Genomic DNA, 23,492 nt, shown 5'->3' with positions numbered 1-23,492 from the left:
TATTTTAAATAATATAAAACGGAACTGGAAGTAATAAATCAAGAAATTATGCCGCGCTGAATGAAGGTATTTCAAAATTTCCGCTCCTACGTCTTTGTGGTAAGTACAGGTATGAACGCTTATAAATCAAACCAGTTTGTGAAGGATATCAGAAATAAAGTGACAATAAAAATTCTCATAAAACTGGTTATTTATATAATAAGTTAACTAAATATTATTTAAACCGGAAAATGAAACTTTACAATAGTGTATAAATAATAAAATGACTTATCTTTAATGCAAGTACAACCTGCGTCATGTTAAACATGAAACCGGTATTTTTTTTATTAAATAATTCTGAATATACAAGATTTTATGAAATCGATATAGGCATACGACCACTAGCAGAATATAAAAATCTGCTACCACTTTAAAAAAATATATCTAATTTATTTATGTTAAATGCAAAAACGTCGTTTGGCACAACGAGATAACATCATCACTAAAATTAAAAAAAAAAACCTCGATGACACGTTCAAGAAGTTGACATGGCGGGAAATTTTGAAAGCTTAAAATTAACTTATTGACTATGTTACTATAGAACGATATAACACGAGAATATGTTAATAATAATGGTTTTGCGATAAAAATGTCAAGCATAATGTAACCAACTTGACTAGGTACATCCTTTACTATCACAGCCGTAACTAAGAACACTGAACCTGTCTACCCCGAATTTAATGCAGTCTTGCTTATATCCAACGAACTGCGCAGCTGCCGTTCGAATGTGGACTAGGGAACACTTAGTAAAGTAAAAAGCCTTCATAGAAATGAAGTAACTGCAAACATACACCAGAGAATTTAAAACAACCTATCATATATGAAGAGCCGGATTTAGGCACTGGCCCGGACACAGGGTAAAAAATTTTTTATAGGTTACAAAAGCAATTTTAAATTTCGACTTGGGTTAGAATTTACTCTGAACAATAAAAGATTTTTTGGTTTATATTTATAGGCCAAGTGGTTTTAAACCGGAAGCGGTAAATTCGTAAATCCGGCTGTCAATATGCATACTTCTCTAATGCCAAAGTTCAATAAAAGTAAATTTTTGAAGCCATAAAATAATCCTTTTATCCTTTATAAATTGTTATTATATTAATATAATGTTTTCTCATTCATTTGTACTAGAAGAATATTCTATATTTAAAAACTGAAAAACCGCCAAAAGTTCTGTCAAAGTAATAAATCTAAATTTTGACACTCGGATCATAGATAATTTATGCTTTATAAACATCATTATAAATAATTTTAAGACATAAGGTAATATTTGTATTGTATTTTGGTAATTATTAAACCTATCAATTGTTTTGTATTAATATTGGAAAATCCTCTGTTGTAATATTTAAGGTTTTAAATATTTTGATAATGTTAAGGCCATAGTATTGATATATGTTTTACTTTGAAAAATATTTCATGTTTTATCTAGCGATAAGTGAGTGAATTGTTCTCTTTTGCGTTTCACGTGTTAATTATAAAACAAGTTAAAAAAGTATTCCTTGAATAATTATAATATCATTTAAAAAAGTGTTTTTATTCTTATTGATGAATCGTTTCAGAATTGAGTATACAATTCTTGTGATTTTATTTACTAAAGGCAAACCAAGAGGATAGATTGAGTAGTAGTAAATTTTGGTCTAGTGTATGTTTACGTTGGTTTGTATGTGTTTGTGTGTGGAAGGCAGCCATTGTCACGGGGCGTTGGCGGTCAGACGGGACGCCAGTCCGGGTCAGGGTCACGTTTCACGTGGTAGTTGAGGCAGGGCGTGAAGTTCACGTGGATGGTGACGGGGTGCAGCGCGGCCAGGGGAGCCCGCGCGTCCAGAACGTCACACGCGCGCAGCTGCCGCGACACGCACGCGTACTCCACGCTCAACGGTACGTAGTACTTTCCTGCCGACACCACACACAATCAAATCACGTGCACGAATAATAATAAAAAACACTACATTTTGTCATTCTCATACAAAGTCTACAACGTGTAAAAGGTATTTATTTAACTTATAGCATATTTAATAACGACATCACTGGTGGCGTTCGAATTCCAAACAGCTATGGGAATTTGAATTTGAGCGCCCAAGAATAATTTAACATAGAAGTATTTTGGCCGTATTTTCTAAAATATATAGATTTTATTAACCTAAATTTTTATTTCCGTTTTAGCTAAGCTGACCCATTAGAAATTACAGTATTATTTCTTAACTACGAATAATCAATTCTAATCTTAAAGCGAACTGTCAAACACGCGAAGTTCATAACGAACTGCCAAATACGCAGTTTTTTCCATAATAATATTCTATGTACTATAAGGAAAAATATATGTACGTAATGAAAACCAATATCATTCTCATGCTGTAAAGCGAACAAAGGTAAAAGGTATTTTCTATTACTTGTATTTTTATATGTTTAGATATGGTGGAAGCTTCTTATTAGCAACATATCTTTGAAATTTATTATAGTCTTATTTAAAAATAAAAAAAGATTGTTATCCCATATATAATCTTTACTTGAATATTAAATAAAAATAAGCCGCCTGTTCTGTCCAAAAAAATATTTTATATTTAATATTGATTAATAACCAGGCGGTAGACGACTGAAATTTGCGATCGTAAGTCGCTGGTTCGATTCCCGGAACACAATCAAAAAATTAAATATAAAGGCTTGCCACTGCTCACAAACAACCTGCAAAGGATGGGCAGAACCGTACTCTGCGTACTATAATACCACACTGCGATCGCCAACCTGTTTCCCAAGCGTGGCGTTGGTATATCTTCCATAGATATCTTAAGGGGAAGTCTATTCCTTCCAGTAGGCATCCATGGGCTGAAACGACTATCACGAACTGGGTAGGACCCCCCACCAGTAGGTAAACCAATGACACATTAAAGTAGCTTAATACGAACAACACGAAACTGGTCAACGTGTTGATGTTTGGTGGAACTCTACGCCTTGCAGTGGACGTCTATCTGATGATATGATGAAGATCTGAACGTAACCAGTATAAGTCCACGCATGACACTGATGGATGGTACATACCGAGAGAGTTGAGCGCGAACACGGGCACGTACTGCGTAGGCTGCGGCTTCTCATATGTCTCATACGCGTGATGGTGCGTTGATTCGCTTGACGTGTCCTGTAAGCCAAAAGGATATATAGATATATAATACTATATTTTTACAACATTTATACACAAAGAACTTAACATCATATGTCAGTGTGACAGTGTTATAAATAAGTTAAAATAGTTCTATTTTTAAAAATTATGTATTGTGGGTAGATGAATATTTAAGTCTTGGTGGGTATACACAACTTTCATAGAGCTTTCAGATCTCTCAAGAATGAATATTACAGACAATTAAGAAATCTGGTTTAAAAATATATTTATATATTTATTTCCGCGATCGCGTTGTGCTGGTGAAGGATGTTAGGTATACCGTGTGATACCAGGAGAACCAACAGATCTATTTTCGATTAACTCTTTATAAAGACCAGGCTATCCACCATCTGCTACAAGCGGATTTTGGGCTACTTCATCCACATAGGTAGGAGACAACCGCAGAGTCCAGATACGCTGGTTACCGCAGAGTTGTTGATGACAGGTCTCATATTAGAAGCTCTCAGGAAAGCAGATTATAGAGACTTATGGAGGCAGCTCGTGGAGACCTCGACAGAGGCTTTCAAGGAAGGGCTCAACCTTCAGTAATAGATAAACGACAGAAGACCGCGTTGTTAAATCGCGTGATTGTTGAGGGTAGATTAATATTTGTACGTCTTTATTGTGGGTATACAACCCAGCGGCACAAAATGAAGAATTGTCGCCTGGACCGCCGGAGCTGTGATAGCCTAATGGTTAGGAATTGCGACTTATTATGCATCCTTGTACATCTTTAGCATGCTCTTATACGTGGGTATTCGTTGAATCTGATTGAAAAAAAGAGAGGCATTTCAGCGCCATCTATTGGCGTCGTCCGAAGTCAAAGCATCCCGAACGCCATCTTGTACAAAGTTTTGAAAACAATGTACACTGCAATATGTTTATATGTGATATCCACACATGATAGTACTTAGCGTAGTATCTATGTGATGGTTGATGACTTCATGCCACCTCTTTGAAAGAAATATTGTGTCCAACAGTGGGTATTATTTCATGTTAATAGTGAAAAAAAATTAATATCAATCAATAGCAAATCATCTTCGCCTTTTGAAGTTTCTATATGTTTTTGTCGTTATTTTGTTACATGTTTTGTGATGTTAAGCCCCTAAAGAGGTCCAGTCCTTTCGGTGTGGGCACTACGTTTGTATACACCACACAGTGTTGTGTGGTTATGTGTCGTGGGGTTGATATAGTATAGTGTTGTGTGGTATAATCTAGTTTGGTAGTTTTGGTGTGTTGTTATGTTATGTAGTGTATTGTAATGTGGTATGGTGTGTGTATTGTTTGGTAGTGCGTTGTAGTACAGTATGGTGTAATGTTTTAGTGTAGTATTATGTAGTTTGGTAGTGATGTGTAGTGTGATGTGATTCAGTGCAGTGTGTTGTGATATGGATAGTGTAGTATAGTGTTGTGATGTGGTATAATGTAGTGTGGTAGTTTTGATGTATTGTTATGTTGTGTAGTGTATAGTAATGTTGTTTGGTGTGTGTATTGTGTGGTAGTGCGTTGTAGTACAGTGTGGTGTAATGTTTTTAGTGTAGTTTTATGTATTTTGGTAGTGTTGTGTATTCAATTAAGTTTGTGTGATGTGATTCAGTGCAGTGTGTTGTAGTATGGATAATGTAGTATAGTGTAGTGGTGTGGTATAATGTAGTGTGGTGTAATGTTTTGTAGTATAGTGTTCTGTGGTGTTGTGTAGTATCGTGGGGTGTATTGCTTTGAAGAGTAATATAGAATTGTATGGTGTTATGTATTGTGTTGTAGTGTAATATAGATTGGGGTAATTTAGTATAGTATTGTGGTGTGGTAAAATGTACTGTGATGTGGTTTTTTGTAGTGTAATTTTCTGTGGTGTACTGTTGTATGGTGTGGTGTGGGTGTAGGGTAGTTACCTGCGGGGATGTGTCGCGCGCATCCTCGGTGGAGGCGGAGGCGGAGGTGGAGGCGGCGGGTGCTGGGCGGGCGGCGCGGCGCCGCTTGTGGGAGTACAGCTTGCCGTGCGCCGTGCGGGCCTGCGACTCGGCTGCCTGCACACGGACACGTCGTCCAAACTTAATATTTTTTTTCTTTACATGGTTATATATATTTAGGCACACCGACACTAAACATTACAAATACAGAACAAGTTGTACAATAGTGGTTCTGTTATATATTCCTTTATAAGTGATGGAACATTATAAAAAGATCCAATACGAAGAGAAAAGCAATCGTACATGATCGAACATGTAGCTTACAACTTAAGACACCCGAAGAGCTTTTAATGTCAATAATTTTCTCAATAAAAATGCTATTCAAAGTTGCGATGTTAAATAAATGAATTTTATTTTTATCTTTAAAAATACTCCATTTAATATTTGTAAATAAAGTGAATTATAAGATGGTCTATGAAAACAATATAAGAGAAATATGTACAGTGGAATAAGGTCCCAACAATATGGAGTTCGTAGAATTATCTTGATCGTTAATACTTGGGCACTTGACTTGGACCTTTACTTCCTGTAATATTTGGCTTAGAAGTCTAGGCTAAGCACTCTGCAGCCTTAAGTTAAAGACAGGTAACATAAAAGTGCTTTCAACACATATAAACCCTGACAAAAGCGCTAGTGGCGTTATATACTGACCTCAGAGTCTTGTGAACGGGAGAAGCGCCTCTGTATGGAGTTCTTGAACTTGTAGGAGTGCAAGGAGTCGTCGTGGTCTGGCTTTCTTAGCTTTCGGAGCGCCGGCTTACCGCCCCCGACCGGAGTCCCCGCTGCCGCCCCGTTGGTCCTGAGCTCCGCGCACAGCGCCTCCGGCACGTTGCCATTCTCCGTGGGCACCGCCACTGCACACGAGATAATCCACATGAGACAAATCTCAAGTTACATTTATATCAAATGTTCGCGGATTTTTTTTATAATTGACCACTTTCAAAATTTATCTGGTTCCAGTGAACCCATTACTATATTTCTACTCTATTATAATAAAAAGACAAAAAATTTTAAAATTAGAACTAAGTAAAATTTGAGTTGCAGTTGAATTCCAACAAAGAATTTTAATAACATATTATTAGGGGAACCGGAAAGTAATTTCGCTTTCTTAAGTTAAATTCACAATACTACATTTTTAACAAGTTTTTATTTTTAATCAACGATATATTAACCTTCGTTATTTTGCCATCTAATGTACAAATTTTCAATGCCGGAGCGGTAACAAATCAATCGGTTTTTCTATAAAATATGTCGACAGAAAGGGCATTACTTAATACGATTTCCCTTAATATTTCTGCGCTATAATTTAAAATCTTATATGAAAAATAGTGACAGGCACATGATAAATACAAGAAATAAAAATTAACTCATAACGACTACATTTCGTCTTCAAAAATTAACAAATCCTTCAGTACTCGGAACACAAAGTTTGACAAAATAACTTAGACATTCAGTTTCTTAGTTTATATCTAAAATTAAAAGTATATTGTTAAATAAATCTTATAGCATTCAACAGTTTTTTTTTTTATGTAAATGTGTGGAACTTGGTTTGCTGACTCATTTACATTGTTGATATTATAATGTACACATCGAACATGGTTAAATTTCATATAAAAGAGAAACTGTTGAGTTTTTCCTCGCTTTTCTCAACGGTTGAGCGTTCCCAGCCGTTGCTAGCTTACTGCTTATAATGTTAATATAATCGACAATTCTAAAACGCATGTAAATGTCTAGTTGAATAAAGATATTTTAAATTGACAGTGTTCAATCACACATTAGTCTTATTACATCTGAAAAAGCGATTCGTACTGAATATGTTAAATGCATATTTTTACAAACAGACGATATAAATATTTATCTCTTTAAGAATTTTTTAATTATGATAATCAAAGTTTAGTTAAAATAACTATCTATCACACAAGGTAGATAGACTAACTTGTGTTTTATGTCTAAACTTCAGGATCAAAATCAATGTCTGATTATTAATACCTCTATCACAGTCCATAGTATAGGGAGCGTCGGATGGAGGTTCATAATGGTCTGGGGCGTAGGGCGGAGGCCCAGGCGGCGGCTGGATGACGGCAGTCTTGCCCGCGTACCCTAGCGAGCTGCTAGACGAACTCGCGGTCTCCGAAGATGAACCCAAAGACCGGTTCTTGTCCCGGGTCACCTCTCCTGAAGGATACAATAGAACATAATTTAAAAACACTATTAAATGACATTCACGTTACTTCAAGTAGCTGCGAATAGTCACTTTAGTCGTAAAAGGTCCAAAGCTGGACAAATATATTAAAGAATACCTAATAGCAGAATATGATAGACACTAAAATCAAATTGAACTCCCGTATAACGGCATTATTTCAACCATAAAATGTCCATAGATGGACATGGGCCTCGCCCATATATTTACAATTTCCTTATACATGATGATGATTTACATCACCGTATCAGCCAATAGACGCTCACTAAAAGGCATCCGTCTCCTCTTTAAATCACCTTGATGATCAGTTGACTTGGGTCTCGCCCTACCTAGCGGTGATATTAAATAAATAAATTAGTCTCGTACCTTGAAGTAAAAGTGAAGTTAGCGTACCTGGAAAAACCGAAGGGTCGAAGACCAGTGGGTAGGACCCAGGTATCGCTGGATCGATCGCGTTGAGGCAGACTTGCGCGAATTGAATGTCAACCAATGGCAGACGATGGCGCAAGATAGAGGAAAGTGGAAGTCTCTCGCTTCGGAGGCCAAGACCCACTTTGGGTCACTGAGCTAGCAGAGTAGTAGTAGTAGTAGTAGTCTCGTACCTTTGGTCACGTGTTCACAGTGACGTTGCAGGTGAGTGGCGAGTTGCGAGCATAAGCCGTCAGCCGTAGGTGGGTAACCATGGGCCTCCGCGAGGTATCGCAGCGCCTCCCCCACTGCCTCCTGGTATCCGGCACGGAACAGCTCCTCCCCTCCTTGCCTCTCGCCAGCTGCAATTGAACCACCATGTCTGTTAATAACCTAACTCGTCACCAATATTAAAACTTATTATTGGAATTAAAAATTTACAGTAATAACAAACAAACAACATGTTTCAATAAGAAGTACTACTGTGATAAAAAAGTAAATTGAAATTGAAATTTTAAACTCCCGGGAATTAGGAAGGTATGTAATTCTTTTTCTAGACTGGTAGGACTGTCTTTAATATTTGCCAAGCGTCTGTTTGTCCAAAATTGGAATATAACTAATGGAATCAGGCGTTATTTTGCGGAAGTCCATCCTAAGTTAGAAAAGGAACATATATAGCTACTTCCGCCAATGCAGTAGTAGTCGTGCAATAAAGTACACCGATTAGTGCCAAACACAGAGTCTGTGTTTGGTACTAATCGGTGTAACATAACTCCTGAAGATGCCCCGTGGAGGGGTGAAACTACCACCGTTAAATCACTCAACACGTGTTGAGTAATTTAGCGGTGGTAGTTGTGTAATTCGCATTGTTTGCCGCATACGCATTTATAAGCGGGCTGGCGGGCGGTGCACTTTATTGCACAACTACTACTACATGTGCATGTGCGTAAGTGGCTATATATTGGTCCTTTTCTTACTTGGAATATAATTTTGCTCAGCTCAAACCATTTTCGCTATGATTTTTTCTGTCTTAATACTGCATTGGTTTTTTGCGAATTTTTTTGCGAAAAACTATTAATATCGTTCCACAACCACCGTATCGCCTGATTTAGCTCCGTGCGACTTTTGGCTATTCAGCGAACTCAACAGGCCAATAAGGGGACGCCGTTTTGACACAATTGAGGAGATAAAAACCTAATAGAAGATCTTGAAGGCTATACTGGAAAAAGACTATTCCGAGGACTGGAAAGAGTGCGTTTTATCGAACGGGGATAACTTTCAAGGGGGTGAAATTAATTTGGAAGAATAAAAATAAATAATTTAGATTTTATAAACAAATTCACCACGATTTTTGATCACGGTATTATATTTAAACGAAACATTAGATTTTCTAATTTAATATAAAATAATTTTTTTATATATATTTGCATTAAATTATTTTTTATTTGTCTCAGAAATTTGCATAAATACGTTAAAGTGGAATTATAATCAGATTTACGATTATGTCGATTTATTCTGTGTGAATCGATATGTAAATCGTGTCAATTAATGTACCAATAGGCCTAGAAGTCTATTTAGACATAGCTAAAGCGTCGTTAAAAACAAACAAGACATCAATGATTATAAAAAAAAAATAAGTTGACTTCAAGTATAAAGCTTTTATATCTATAAATATTACGATATATGCAAATGGTGTTTAGATTATACGAACCATTGACGCGGTCCTGCAAAAATTTGAGATGTCGAATCGCCATCTCTATTATCTCTGTCTTCTCTACCCTCCCGCGACCCTTCTTGAGGTACTCCGGAGGGATCAGACGCGAGAGGTCAGCTAAGCAGTTGTTCATTCTGTCTCGACGCCTCTTCTCAATGATGCGATGTGACATCGGATCTTGCTGTAGACAATACGTACACTGTTAGTAACACTAAAATACACCAATACCTCGCTTTGCGTTTTTTTTTTTCTAAGTTGCGTCGCTGCTTAATTAGTACTAATTTGCACTGTGCGTCGTTAGATTTTCGAGGTTGCGTTGTTTTGGGTTCGAGTCTTTAATTTTATTTTTGGAAATTTTCTTTTTTTTTCAAACATGGCAGCACTTTTGTTTCTAATTGCGCCATACCATCAAAACTCGGGGATTCCCTTTTTAACTAAAAACAACGCAATTCGAATACAGTTTATTTTCACTTTGTTTTGCTAATTTTGGAGTTCAGTTTTAATTACGTAGTGTTGTAATGTAGTGTTGTCTTTTTTTTAAAATACAATAATAAATTTATATAAATTTTAACGTATTATTCGTGGTTACAAAAAAGGTATATATTTTTCCAATTTATTTATTGGCCGAGTAATATTATTTTTGTTTTTTAAATGTTTACTTTGTTCAATTTTCTTTTTACAAAGTAGTATTTTAGTAACCTATCTTCGATCTTTACATGGTTTGCTATAAGAAAATCTTAATTCACTTTGCGGCGTTTCAATTTGCGTCGTGTTTTTTTGGAAGTGAGTTATTAGTGTATAACAAAATGTTCACGATTACAATTACTATGAGATTCTTTACCCGTCTTGTATTATATAGCTATTGTTCCCAACACTTTTACACCCAAAAAATTGCATAAAATTTATACGTAACAGAAACATGCTTTAGTTAAATTTTCTGGCTATACAGATTCTCGCTGAACCCTATAGAAATTTGCTTACAGGTTACCATAATAAATAGTTTTCCCAAAACTTTTTCATTTTAACACGACAATCATTTGAAAATTATGTTGCAGCGCCATCTGTTAGTGAGTTACAACATTGTTTTTAAAGACATCTGGCTTGCGTGAGACGTGAACGTAACAATGTGTAAAGTATTTTTTACTATTAATTATTTTATTTCATTCTAAGTTTCCTCCTGCCCTTCACAATCTCTAGCTATTGACAAACTTAGCGGCTCTAAGTGCTATGACAAGAGATAGGTCTATGAGGTCGAATGAATGTAACCAACATAGTCCAGCTGGTTAGGTCAAAGTGACAGTAATTAGACCAAATAACGCGCCGAACATATGGCCAATGCAGCCTTAACCCTTTCCACTCAAGGCTGTTATGTGGAATCAATAAAATTTAATTGAATTATATTATCTTGCGATTCTAGAATATGTTTCATTAATTCGTGATTCAAACATTTTAGTAACAAAAATCTTTCCTGTTTTAAAATTTTCCGCAAAAAGAAGTATTACACCACGTCGAGTATCACTCGACAGTGGAGCTTGTGGAACGAAATCAGTGTCGAGTGACACTCGACATTGGAGTGGAAAGGGTTAAGGTTCTAGTGTGGAGACCCACAAGGTAGAAAGACAATTTTGTTAAAGTCTTGGGAAAACATTGCACGAAGGCTGTTTCAAACCGGTCCTATTGGAAATACATGAGGGAGGCCTATGTGAGTAGTGGGTGTTCTACGGCACAATAATAATGATGTAAAACAATATCATGAAAAGATAAAAGAATTTGTACAGTTCCTAATTTTTTATGACTCATAGCACCCCTTTCTCTAGTCAAAGAAATGGGTTCCTATGAACTTATACATGGAATTACCAATTGAAAATGTATATAAATCTGTAGCATAAAAATTAAATTAATAATGAATTGGATATAGTGATGATAATATTTAAAATAATTTCGTTTAATGTGACGACCACAAGGGTGAAACGCGGCGTCATAGGCATAGTCGCAGGAAGTTCCTGGAGATCGAATCCAAGACCGATCATGTTGGGCGATCTTTAGTGAAACCAAGACATGATCATGATACTATTCGGTTATATATTTAAAAAATAGAACATTAATGTACCATAACCATTCGACTCGCCTTTGAAACGTCTTAAACGACTACATGGATCTAATATAAGTTAAATATAGGCCTAGTCGCAGGAAGTTCCTGGAGATCGAATCCAAGACCGATCATGTTGGGCGATCGTTAGTGAAAGCTAGACATGATCATGATACTGTTCAGTTCTATATTTAAAAAATAAAACATTAATGTACCATAACCATTCGACTCACCTTTGAAAAGTCTTAAACGACTATATGGAACTAATAGAAGTTAAATATAATAATAAAAGAGATATAAATCGGGCATATTCAGTGCGACTTGCCCTCGAGACCTTCCCCTTCTTCAAGTAGGCGCCGGGAGGGAACTCCGCCTCGTCTTCGGAGGGCGCTGCGAAGTTGAGCTGATCGTTGGCACCTCGTCCGAAGCCATCGTTAGAGTTGTAACTGGAACAAAATAATACACATAAGTGTTTCTTTATAAAGTTTTAGCTGGGAAAGTTAAAAAAGTTCAAAACGCACTTTTATAATGTCATATTGCCTATAAAGCAGAAAATAAATCCAGAAATTAAATTAAGTTGTCCTAGTATGAGTCTAATGATGCCTATTGAAGTTTATCATGTTAATTGTAAATGCAGTCGTCAATTATTAAATGGTTTTATTTAGTTTGACCCGTACGGAATTTATTTGGATCAAAATTAGAAATTGAAATTTAAGCACCTTCCCGTTGTCAAATTGATCTGAAATTTGGTACACACATTTAATTTAGATGACAATACAATATAATAAAATCAATAACATTATAAATCTAAGATAGCCGCCGATACAAAATGGCGGATTACGTATTTTTCTTTAACCCCCTCAATATGGGTTATCAAATGAAAGGACTACACTAGTAAACACGACTCTTATGTCAAAATTTAAAATTCAAGATGGACGCCGTTCCAATATGGCGGACTAGGTACATATTTTTCCACAACCACCGCAATATGGGTATCAAAAAACCGTATAACTTGAAAGTTTTTTTAAATGTATTTATTTTTACATTATAAATAGTAAACTGAGAAATGTAGGCCGGAAAGTTAACAGTTGCTCTATTTACTTATGTAAATGAGACAACAAACTAAGTTTCATGCATTTCGATCAACTAAAACTCTTGAATAATATAATAAGATTTATTTAATAATATACCTTTATTTCAGCCACTAAAAGAAAGTCCAAAGATATCTTGTGGAACTTCATATGCATGCGTATCTCAGACCCATCAAAGATTTGATAAAATTTTGAAGACGATAGAACAATATTTTTCAACCTTTTATGTACCATGCTTTAGCCATATTTTATATAGATAAAGGAGAAAGGGTTAAACTAGTGTAGAGTCCACTTTGGAATTGCCCCCTTGTGGGGCGAAGGCCTAATCGATATTAGATATTTTTTGTGACGCATAAATTTAAGTAAAATAGAGAAAATTTTAAAAGGAGTTTAAATGGAGTATGTTTTTTTTAATAATACTGATTAGTATCGTTAGTGTTTTTTTACAATTTCTTTTCGCGTTTACTGAGCGCAAACAGTTGGGAGAGGGTTGCCGCTGTTTGATACGGATCTTTCTTCTCCCAGCTGCGAGGCACGACAGCGATTTATAATTTTTTACAATAAAATTTTCCTCATGCGTAAATTCAGCTAAAATTTATACATATAAATAATATAATTTTGAAATTTTACTTAGTTATACATTAATTGGTACATTATTTTGTTTCAAGTCGCTGCCCAAGCGCTAGAGATGGTTAAATGCCTTGGAGTCAACCCATTTTTAGTGAGCGGCCGCCCGCTCCCTAACCGCGAAGAGCATGGGCGAACCGTGGTTGGATCCGGATCCCTCCTCGGCTCGCCTGTGGTCCACGCTGCCACCTCAAGCGGTATGCACACATTATAAACAAATCATTACACAGCTCTACACGGGTAGAGTTCTTTGCTACGTGTGAATGTAATTGTGCAACTGATACGCGCCATACCAGCTTCATTTTTAGTTTTTAAGTTCACGCATCCTTCCGCTCCGTGAACTCGAATAAAGCTGTAAAAGCCTTCTGGCTAACATCACCTACATCAACAGATAATAAGTAAAAATTGAGATTTAAAATACATACTCCATGTTACGGTGTTATTTTTATAATTTAACTAGCTGATCCCGCAAACGTTGTTTTGCATAAAAAATGATATTTTAATTTACAAATAAAAAATAAGGGTTGATCGTAGAGGGGTGAAAATTTATGGTTGTATGTATTCTTGTATGCTGTATCATAATAAAATAAAAACCAAAAAAATTGTCTAAAAAATTAAAGATAAAATTTAGGGGTGGACCACCCTTATCACTTAGGGGTATTGAAAATAGATAGTAGCCGATTCTCAGACATACTGAATACGCATGTAAAATTTGGTAAAAATCGGTCAAGCCGTTTCGGAGGAGTTCAAGTTCGAACACCGTGACACGAGAATTTTATATATTAGAAGAAGATAATTGTCTTACCACGCCATATTCCAAAAGCTGTTCATATCAAGCACGTCAACACCAGTCGGGAGAGGATTGATTTATGTTCACATTGCGATCCCGATTCCTTTTAAAGGCATCCAAGTACCATCGCCTTATGTACAAAGAAGGTTTATTATAAAAATTGGGCCATACATAATCAATTGTTTATAAATTGCAACGTGCGAGCCGCAAGAAAAGATAAATTCATACCGTTTTAAATATACAGCCGTGTCAACTGACACGTGGGTTGGCGCGTCGTATGTGTTTTTTTCTCTCGGAATACATTTACACCCGACGCGTCCTTGAAATCTGAATTTTCGATTTAAAGTTTCTATTAACATATGTTTTTGTCGGACAAATCGTGTTTTTATACTTCCATTATACGCTTTGTTACTGTTATCTATTTTATTCATTTTACTTTTATATTTTTTATAAATCTTGTTTTATCTTTGACCTGTTCTACACTTGGGCGGTGACATTTGCAGATCTCGCGGGTTCGAAATGGCAGAGTCCAGAAAGTGGTGGTTATAAATTAGTCTTAAGATAACTAAGCTCGAGGGTTCCTTAGGAAGCTTCAGCTCGGCCGTTACGTTCGTTCGAAATCGTCTAAGCCATGGTTGCACAGACTTATTAAGACTAGGGGCCACTCGGGCAAATCATGAACTGATGGCGGCCCGGCCGCCAGAAGTATAGGTAATTAATTTTTTTGGTTTCATTCTGGAATAGAAATCAATATTTTTCGAATGTATGAGAGTATTCTTTTTGCTGTTGGCGGGCCGTGGTCTGTGGATCAACCCAAAGTGGTCTATATCGACTCCTAGGGGTCTATGACAACCTGCAAGTGGTCTACGTCAGCGTAAAAAAATTTGGGGGTCGATGAAATGAAAATGGGGGTCCACGATAGTGGATCTCAACACATAACTGATAGTACCTATTTACTTACATCATACTATCTTATAATATCAAAACAAATTGAATTGACGCAAAATGTTGATAATTTATTATTAAAGCATCAGGTTCATCCTTCTCACTAAAAATATTGACTTATTGCTTATGTTATTTTATTTATAGTTTATTTTATGTTAGGTATATTTTACATAACAGATACAAAATTTTATTTTGAGTGGTTTTAATTTAAATTTAATTAAAAAATGTATAAATTAACATGTGTTTTTACTATAGGTTTATATAAGTTTTTAACACTTAACTTCACTACAGTTAGAAATCTACAGGAAATCAATATCAGGTAAGTAGGGAATCTACCCAATATTGAAAAACATGGCAAGGGGTCTACGACACAAAAAAGTTTGAGGAACTCTGGTTTAGGCGGACGCTTCGTGGAGTGACCAAAAGGATCCCTTTCCCAGGGACCTCAATTGGACTGTCGCCTTGAAAGAGGTATATAGTTTTAATCCTAATTAAAGACAGCTGAATAAGGCTTCTAGATAATCGCTATTTTTGTGGTACAGGAACTATATTACGTCGTCGTCGGCGGCGCATCGAAAAGGGGAATTCCACTGAAATATAATTCTTTATATACATCGCGCGAAATAGCGCTCTACGATTCTTCTCTACTTGTGATTGGGTGACGATTGGTTTAAATATGGGCTATGCTTGATCAATATTTACAATCTAGTTCACAGACCCTTCCGCTCTGTGAACTCAGTACCGATGAAGCTGTAAAAGCCTTAGGGCTAACAGCATTAACATCTTCAGAGACAATACATGAATATGTACACTTCTATTTCGGACTTCGTCTTGTCCTCCAAGAGCTATCCGCCCTAGAAAGAAGAAGAAGAATCGAACAGTAGCATTGTAAATATTTAGATCAGGTTAACAATTTATCATGGATAGTAGAAATATCGTTTACGACGTGCCATATAAGGAAACTAAAGTCACTCAGACTCGTTTGCGAGATCGAATGGAGATTCGAAGAAGAACCAACATTACCGACGTACGACGAAGAATTGCTCGTCTGAGTTGACAGTGAGCCGCGCATATGGCTCCTGCAATCAACGGCCGTCAGGACTGAAAGGTTTTCAAGTGCCTCCAACTAGATGGTCAAACGCAGGCAGAGCAAGACAAGACCGCATAGTGGTTCTATTTCCACTGGCATGGATACCCAGTGTCCTTTCATTTACATCCTTAGTTAGCTGTTTTGCAAAAAAATCTTTCCCTGGCATTAATCACTTTACTTTTATTATTTCTATTCTTGTGTTTTCTTTACCAGGTCTACTTAAATTAAACATCTAACTCTTGTTATATTTACTCTTTTGTTATCATAATATATATAGTTCTAAATACAGTCAAGTTATGGCTTTTTTGTTCTTCTTTCTGCTATTTCAATACAATAATTCATACACGTTTCACTTGTTTTCTTAACTTTGATAAGTTCCTCAAATACTATAGTTTAAACCTTTCTGTCAATTTTATCTCGCCTGAGTTTAAGCGAAGGCGGTCAGAGGTGGCTCGAGTCGCTCCTGACTACTATACACCTACACGTATCGAGCCTCTTCCTGGAAACATCATCGTTGTAACTGGAACACGATCTGCTAGAGTATAATTTATAGCTGATGGACCTCCTGTTTCCGTGAATTGAACATGGATGGAGCTGCACAAAACCCTAAGTCTAATTCAACGATTTCAATCTCCAGATCATCCCTTTTTTGCTCACATTTGGGACACTATTGGACTTATTTATCATTTCAGCCGTAAGACGTTATTTGGTGGACATAGATTTCACACACAGGTTTCCAATAAACCTGGTTGGAAGCGTCAGGCGTTGCCTTCGATCGTCTGGCCATCACGTTTGTTTCCACTCCAGAACCTTGAAGCCGGCGATTTGTTCAGTACGCTATGTGGCCTGCCAAGTGCCACTTTAACCGCTAATCCGCTAAGTCTCTGACTTTCCTTCGTCCACGAATGTCTGCTCTTTCCTGATTCATTCAGATCGAAGGACTCGTTGAGTAATTGTGAGCTTGCTAATAAAGCCTAGAGTGAGAGACCAGTTCTTTTATAAAACATTTTAACTAACAATATAAATTATTCATTGTAAATATTTTTATCATCCAGTATATTTACCGTAAAAATCGGTTCAGCCATTTCAGAGATTAGCCGGACAGACAAACATAGAAATGTATAATATATATACCATGTTTATATTCATATGCATATAGTAAAAACCGGTTATTTTAATATTACAAACAGAAACATAAATAATTTTATTTGTACAGACTACAATTACTACTTTAATCGGCGAATTATCTTTATTTCTCCTTGTCTTGTATCCTTCACTGAATTATTATTAAGTTTATCGCGCACTATGTTACGCAAGCTTAGTTCTTTTAGCTGTATCATCACCATATCAGCCAGTAAACGCCCACTGCTAGACATATTCCTCAACCATAGATCGCCAAGATCTGGCGCTTCCTGTATCCAGCGACTTTGAATTGCTAGCCTGAAATGGCAATAGACGAAGCACATCGCTCGTACAATCAATCGCCTAAATGTTCTCGAGAGGCAGGTCGCCCACTAGGTGGACCAACAACATAAGGGCGCTTCTAAAAATGCCTGAAAATCCGTTAAAATATGTTTTGTAATTAACAAGATTATTACTCTACCTTACTCATTTAAAACGTGACAGTAATATACTGTTTGGCGGTAAGAGTAGACACTTAGATGGTATCTAGATGATCATATCTACCACCTGCCATCTATACTCGATATAGATATGTCGTACTCTATCGTACTGTTTACTAGTGTAACCATGCTATGCAGTAAAGGTTTCAATTGTATTAAAAATACGGGACGATATCGCATAGCAGGCATTAAGTCGATAAAGCCACGTGAATACCGACGGAGTCACATGTCGGACATCACGCGCACAGTGTTTTGCACTGACCTCATAAATATTATTACGGTCAGCCTTTATGAATTTTAAAGCCGGGTATACGCCGAATTCAATACCGCAAATATGATACGATGGGATACATTTTAGGGATCCACATCTACTTACAATAATTCCGTACGCATTTTTTCGAGAGAAACCCTTTTCTTCAAAACGTCTGTATGTCAAATCTATTTTCGTGTGGTGGCAAAAAAAAACTAGCTAGTAATTATACTGATCGCTTAAAAAAGTTTCACATAAAATAACTAAAAACCATACGAAATTCAAAATTGTTAAAAAGATCAAAACAAGCTGTGCAGGACTAAAGCTTTCATCATTTTTATTATATCACCAGATCAACAACCACTGCAAAGCAAACTCCTCTCACAAAGACCGCCCCGATCACCGGTCTTTCGCTGCCCATCACGACAACCCATAATAATTTAATGACAGTTTATTTCTAAATTAATATAGAACACAACAAAATATGACTGTGAACAGAACATTCTATACCCTGCAGCCGCATAACTAATGGAAAACACAAGTAACAAGGCATTTTTATAAGAAACACAGAACACTGAATAAATACAGCATAGGAAGTTACCCTTATGGTGGACAGAGAGGACAGACCTAGTTAAGACCAGAAGACCCTGGATCTAGGTCGTATTCATCCATTCCTATTGCCAATCTATAGCGGAGTAAGCTTATGTTCAGCAATGAACGCCTTACGGCAAAAAATAATCCAAAACATGTATGTAAATATAAACATGTTTTGAAACAGAGCCTGAAACATTGCCGCTATCTAATCCTGTAAAAACACAACAGCTTCACTTTTTCGTTGAAGCCCTCAAGATGTTGCGGTCCTTTGAGATTGGTCACTCCAAGCGTTTACCAAAGCGATCTAAAAGCTCTACTGCCTTCCAATTCGGTAAAATAATAGTATGTTGCGGATAGAGCCTAGGCTCTATAGGAGCCCTGGAGCTTTTATACTTTAAAGAAGTTTTAGGCTAGATGCACTCTCGACAATAACTTTTGGCAGTACACTCATGAACAGATATTAAAACAATTAATTTTAATACGTAGTAATTAGAATTATTAAAACCATTTTTCTTCCTATATTATCATTACGTTATTTATTATTTATAAAACTATTGTTTTTGGATAGATATATCACACAATAATTGAAAGCAAAGCAGCAGCAAAGAAGTTATACATTCACGTTTTTAAAAGTTTTACTTTTAACCAAACATCTCGTATATTATCGCGCGTATTCCTTAAATGCTTATCCAACTTGAATGTCATATTTAATTATTATAGTATATACCAGGGGTAGCCAAGCACTTCGAAAGTCCCAACTTATTTTTTTAACCCTTTCGTTACCAGCGCCGAAGTTAGCCGGCATCTACCTTGTAATGTAGGTTTATGTGTAGATCCCTGTTTTAAGATTTATCACAGCCAAATATATTACTAAGAATCATCCTAACTTCTATTTTTATATAATATACCAGTAAAATCTTTAAATATGTAACACAAATGAAAATTCGAACATCAGCCTACCGCCATGCAATGTGCAGTGCACATGCCCGGTTCAGTAGCGTCACTTCGGCGGTACGAACTGCGGTAAGGGAAAGGTTAAAATTTGACGTTTTTCGCCGGCCAATAATAAATACCTACTCAAAAACTTTTAATTCATAATTTTTTTTTTACAAAATTACAAAATGTTTTGAAATTAAATAGTACGTATTTTAAAAGAAATTTTGAAGTATACGGAACGATATCGTTTTTTTAATTCGATCGAAAGCAGCACGTTCAGAAGTCATTTCTCTCTCTCCCTGTTATGTATGGTTCATGGTACTCGTAGAAATAATTTCACTTATTACACGAATTGTAGAGTTATAAACACGTATAAATATGTTATTGTATTTTAATTATGGCATTATTGTTTCTTAACCTTAATCAAACATGGAAGGATGTTTGATTTCGTACCGCATTCTGTGTAAAAACTCTCTTTTATTTATATTTATTCGGTATAAGTTTAATTTTCCACTGTCATTATGAGACAAAATAAATCGTACATTTCTTCATCAAAAAAATTTACTTATTAACAACTACACGAAACGTTATGTTATATAAATTATAAAACGTTTAATTTTAGAGAAAATAACTTGTCAATTTCGCGCGGGAAATGAAAATGTCATCTGTCAATGTCATAATGACAGACGGTACTCAACTATTTCGTAACATGATACCGTGAATTTCGCCTCAATAAGTACAATAGTTTTATTTATTTGTCATAAAATGCATCATGTCCGCCGAAAGACGCCCACAAGCCATATGGCTTCCCCAAATCCACGGCTTTCACGGCACGGCAATCACAGCTTTTTCGGACTTAGGGCTTTCGGTTCCGAAATTCATGCAACACAAATCCTTGCGTATTAATTATTGAAATATTTGTTAAGACGCACACGTGATAAGAAACATACGGCTTGACGTTTGCCTGTCTCGCGAGTCTTTTTTTTTAATTTCTTTTTTTCGGTTTGTCTTAACGATAACTTAGCTCGAGGGGCTTCCTTGAAAACCTTAATGTCATTATATTAAATTCATTCCTTACGGATTGGGAAGCAGCCGAGTTATCAGATCACATGGGAAAGCGCTCCGTGGAGTGATTTGATACAACTACACCCAGGACTTTCCCTTTGGGCTGTTACAAAAATAAGTGCTTAGCATTCAGATGTGCAGTGGAACCAAGGTCACTGATGTAGTTCAAAGAATTTCGTGTCTGAAGTGGCAGTGACGGAGCACACACTCGTGCAGCGAACTGCCGTCGGAAATTTCTCGAGTTGACCACGATCCAGTAGACTCGACGTGGGTAGACCTCAACTGCACGAAGTAAATAAGATCACAGAAGTTAGCTGATGCGGGCAGTGCAAGACCGGTTATCGTGACGTTTTTTGGTGGAGACCTAAGGCGCCCGAGAGACACGAACCTGAACTTAGTCGCTTACTTAGTGTCAGCGGTGGGATAGTGGAGCGGAAGTGACTGAAGAACCTCCAACTCTTCTATATTATCAGCTGTTGACGTCTCTAATGCTTTACGTGTCAATATCATTAAACAGATTGTTTAAAAAAAAAGTAAGAAAAGGACCAATATTTGGCCACTTCCGCACATGCAGTGGTAGTCGTGCAACAAAGTGCACCGCCCGCCAGCCCGCTAATAAATGCGTATGCGGCAAACGATGCGAATCACGCAACTGCCATCGTCAAATCACTCAACACGTGTTTCACCCATCCACGGGGCATCTTCAGGAGTTATGTTACACCGACTAGTGCCTCTGTGTTTGGCTAAATATTGGTCCTTTTCTTACTTAGGATGGACTTCCGCACGGTAACGCCGGATTCCATTAAATGAAAAAAAAGTTTGAGAATTCGACGGACAAGTCGCACACGAGATTACAAGAACAGATTGACGTAATTTCTCTCCTGTTATTTCTCTCACATACCTCAGATGATGACTAGTATATTCCCACATTATAAACCATGCATCTTGTCACGTATAGGTAACCAACTTTACTACTACGAAACACTTAATAAGGTTTTCTATGCTTGTGGGTAGACGTGTGACTACATATGCTGGTCTTTGGTCTCTAGCGACCTTACCACTGCTACTTAAATTTGCCAATCCGCACAGCTATGTGCCGATTCGGTCTAGTAGAAATATCCCGAGCATAGCCACTTTCATGTCTTGTTGAACATCTACAATCTTTGATGACATAATAATATACGAAAAAACACATATAAATAGAGAATAGAGAAATAAAGAGAAGAATAATTGTGAAGGACTTAACAAAGTCAAATTCACAATGCCGGCTTCCTCAGTAGTGTTTATTCTCCATTATTTCGTGCTATACTTAAATGAACAATTGCAGCGAATTCTGTGCTCCGTGAAACAGATTTGATAAGTAAACTAAAACTTTGCGAGCGTTCGTGTAACTTTCGATTAATAACAAACGCCGTTCGCATTTGTTACAAAAAGCAACTCTATTATTTAAAAGTTAAAACTCAAATTAGAATAGCAGCGTGAGTTTATTATTAAAATGCACTGTATTTAAAATATGTTAAGGTTTAAGTTGAGATGCTGGGGCGTGGTTGATGTGACTTTTTGGTGTCGCGAGCATTCCAATCGGTCCTTGACACCGCTAGCGGGCGACACGTGACTCTATACGCATCGGAACGTGAAGTGACGTATGCTCAGTCACGTGACACCTCCAATTCTCCCCTCCGGACTTGCTCTGCCTGCCTTTTCCCCCCGATTATTTTTTTTTGCACGTTGACAGTTTGAATTTTCCTATATTCTCTATAAAGGTTAGGTTAGGTTAGGGTTAGGTTAGGTTATAATCTTGAAAAAGGCCACATTACACGAAGTTGAACTTGCTTGAAGTTGGAACACTAGATTCATTATTATAATTTCAACCATATGAAGTCTACACCTGGACATAGACCTCCCACTTAGATTTCCAAAAGGATCGGTTGGAAGCTGTCTTCGTTGAGGGTCTATCAACTTTGATATTCACAAGATGAACACACGATCTATGTATAAGAAATATCCATCTATACACTCATCACGATATCTCTGAAACCTTAAGGCTTGGAAGCCTGAAATTCAGTTGAAATATTCCTTTTACCGAGCAGATGTCAGCTAAGAAATGATTTTACGTTATTCCACCAGCCAGTATTAAGTAGGCTTTCTTTAAATTCATAAGGCGAACGAGAGAGGAATTAAGCCATATACGTATTACGAATAGACTATGTTTAGTAATATTAGTAAATATATATAAGCTATGTAAAAACATTTTAATTAAATAAAGGATAAGAAAGATAAAACGTGATTTACCGGGTTTTGTAATGTTACAATATCTTGCGCAACATTATTTGCATCGTTTTAGTCATAACATGGTTTCAATACTCCAGCAATTTCACCACAACACAACCTGCATTCGTAACCAGGGATCGAACTCGATTTCCGGGTTTTTTCCCGGGTTGCACAGAGCCAGAATATTTCAACTCTAAAACACCTATATATTTTCCTTTTAATAATTAAAGTTTTCCAACTCATGACAGCCTTCGAAGGGGATATCAAAGCATAAGCGCTAACAAATATGTAAATTCAAGCGAATGTGGACCGTATGTGCGACTAGATAAGAGTGAACAAGAATTAGCGGTGGCAATAATAATATACAGTACCCGGCGATAAATAATGCACATCGACTTAAAGAAAGAGACAATCGCACGAAATACAACGACTGACAAAACGTCACATAGGTAATGTGGGACAGAGATAGTGGTCTACGAAGCCGAAATTTGCCGATTGTCTCTTTCCAAAGGTCGATGTGCAATATTTATCGCCGGGTACTGCAACTTATTGTTATTGCAATAAGCGTATGTTTGTTTACTATTTTGACGCAGCAAAAATCACTAAACATTAGCAGATTTGTTTTCGTTTCTTGAGATAT

General features: G+C 36.6%; 1 protein-coding gene across 1 annotated transcript in view; it reads right to left on the bottom strand.

Annotated features, from left to right (window-relative positions):
• Positions 1 to 1,670: 1,670 nt before the first annotated feature.
• Positions 1,671 to 23,492, bottom strand: part of cwo (transcription factor cwo) — a 48,125-nt gene continuing 26,303 nt past the window's right edge. The window contains exons 2-9 of the mRNA XM_068774396.1: positions 11,906 to 12,017; positions 9,480 to 9,663; positions 7,963 to 8,130; positions 7,150 to 7,335; positions 5,812 to 6,014; positions 5,083 to 5,217; positions 3,073 to 3,169; positions 1,671 to 1,929 (exon numbers count right to left, since the gene is read on the bottom strand). Coding sequence (XP_068630497.1) covers positions 1,745 to 1,929; positions 3,073 to 3,169; positions 5,083 to 5,217; positions 5,812 to 6,014; positions 7,150 to 7,335; positions 7,963 to 8,130; positions 9,480 to 9,663; positions 11,906 to 12,017 — 1,270 coding nt within the window. The 3' untranslated portion in view covers positions 1,671 to 1,744. The remainder of the gene's footprint in view (positions 1,930 to 3,072; positions 3,170 to 5,082; positions 5,218 to 5,811; positions 6,015 to 7,149; positions 7,336 to 7,962; positions 8,131 to 9,479; positions 9,664 to 11,905; positions 12,018 to 23,492) is intronic.

The sequence above is a fragment of the Battus philenor genome, unplaced genomic scaffold (assembly GCF_028537555.1).
Source record: "Battus philenor isolate CCGP_79_NKW_IND1 unplaced genomic scaffold, ilBatPhil1.0.hap1 SCAF_7, whole genome shotgun sequence".
Classification (NCBI taxonomy): domain Eukaryota; kingdom Metazoa; phylum Arthropoda; class Insecta; order Lepidoptera; family Papilionidae; genus Battus; species Battus philenor.
This window is presented reverse-complemented; position numbering and strand designations above follow the sequence as displayed.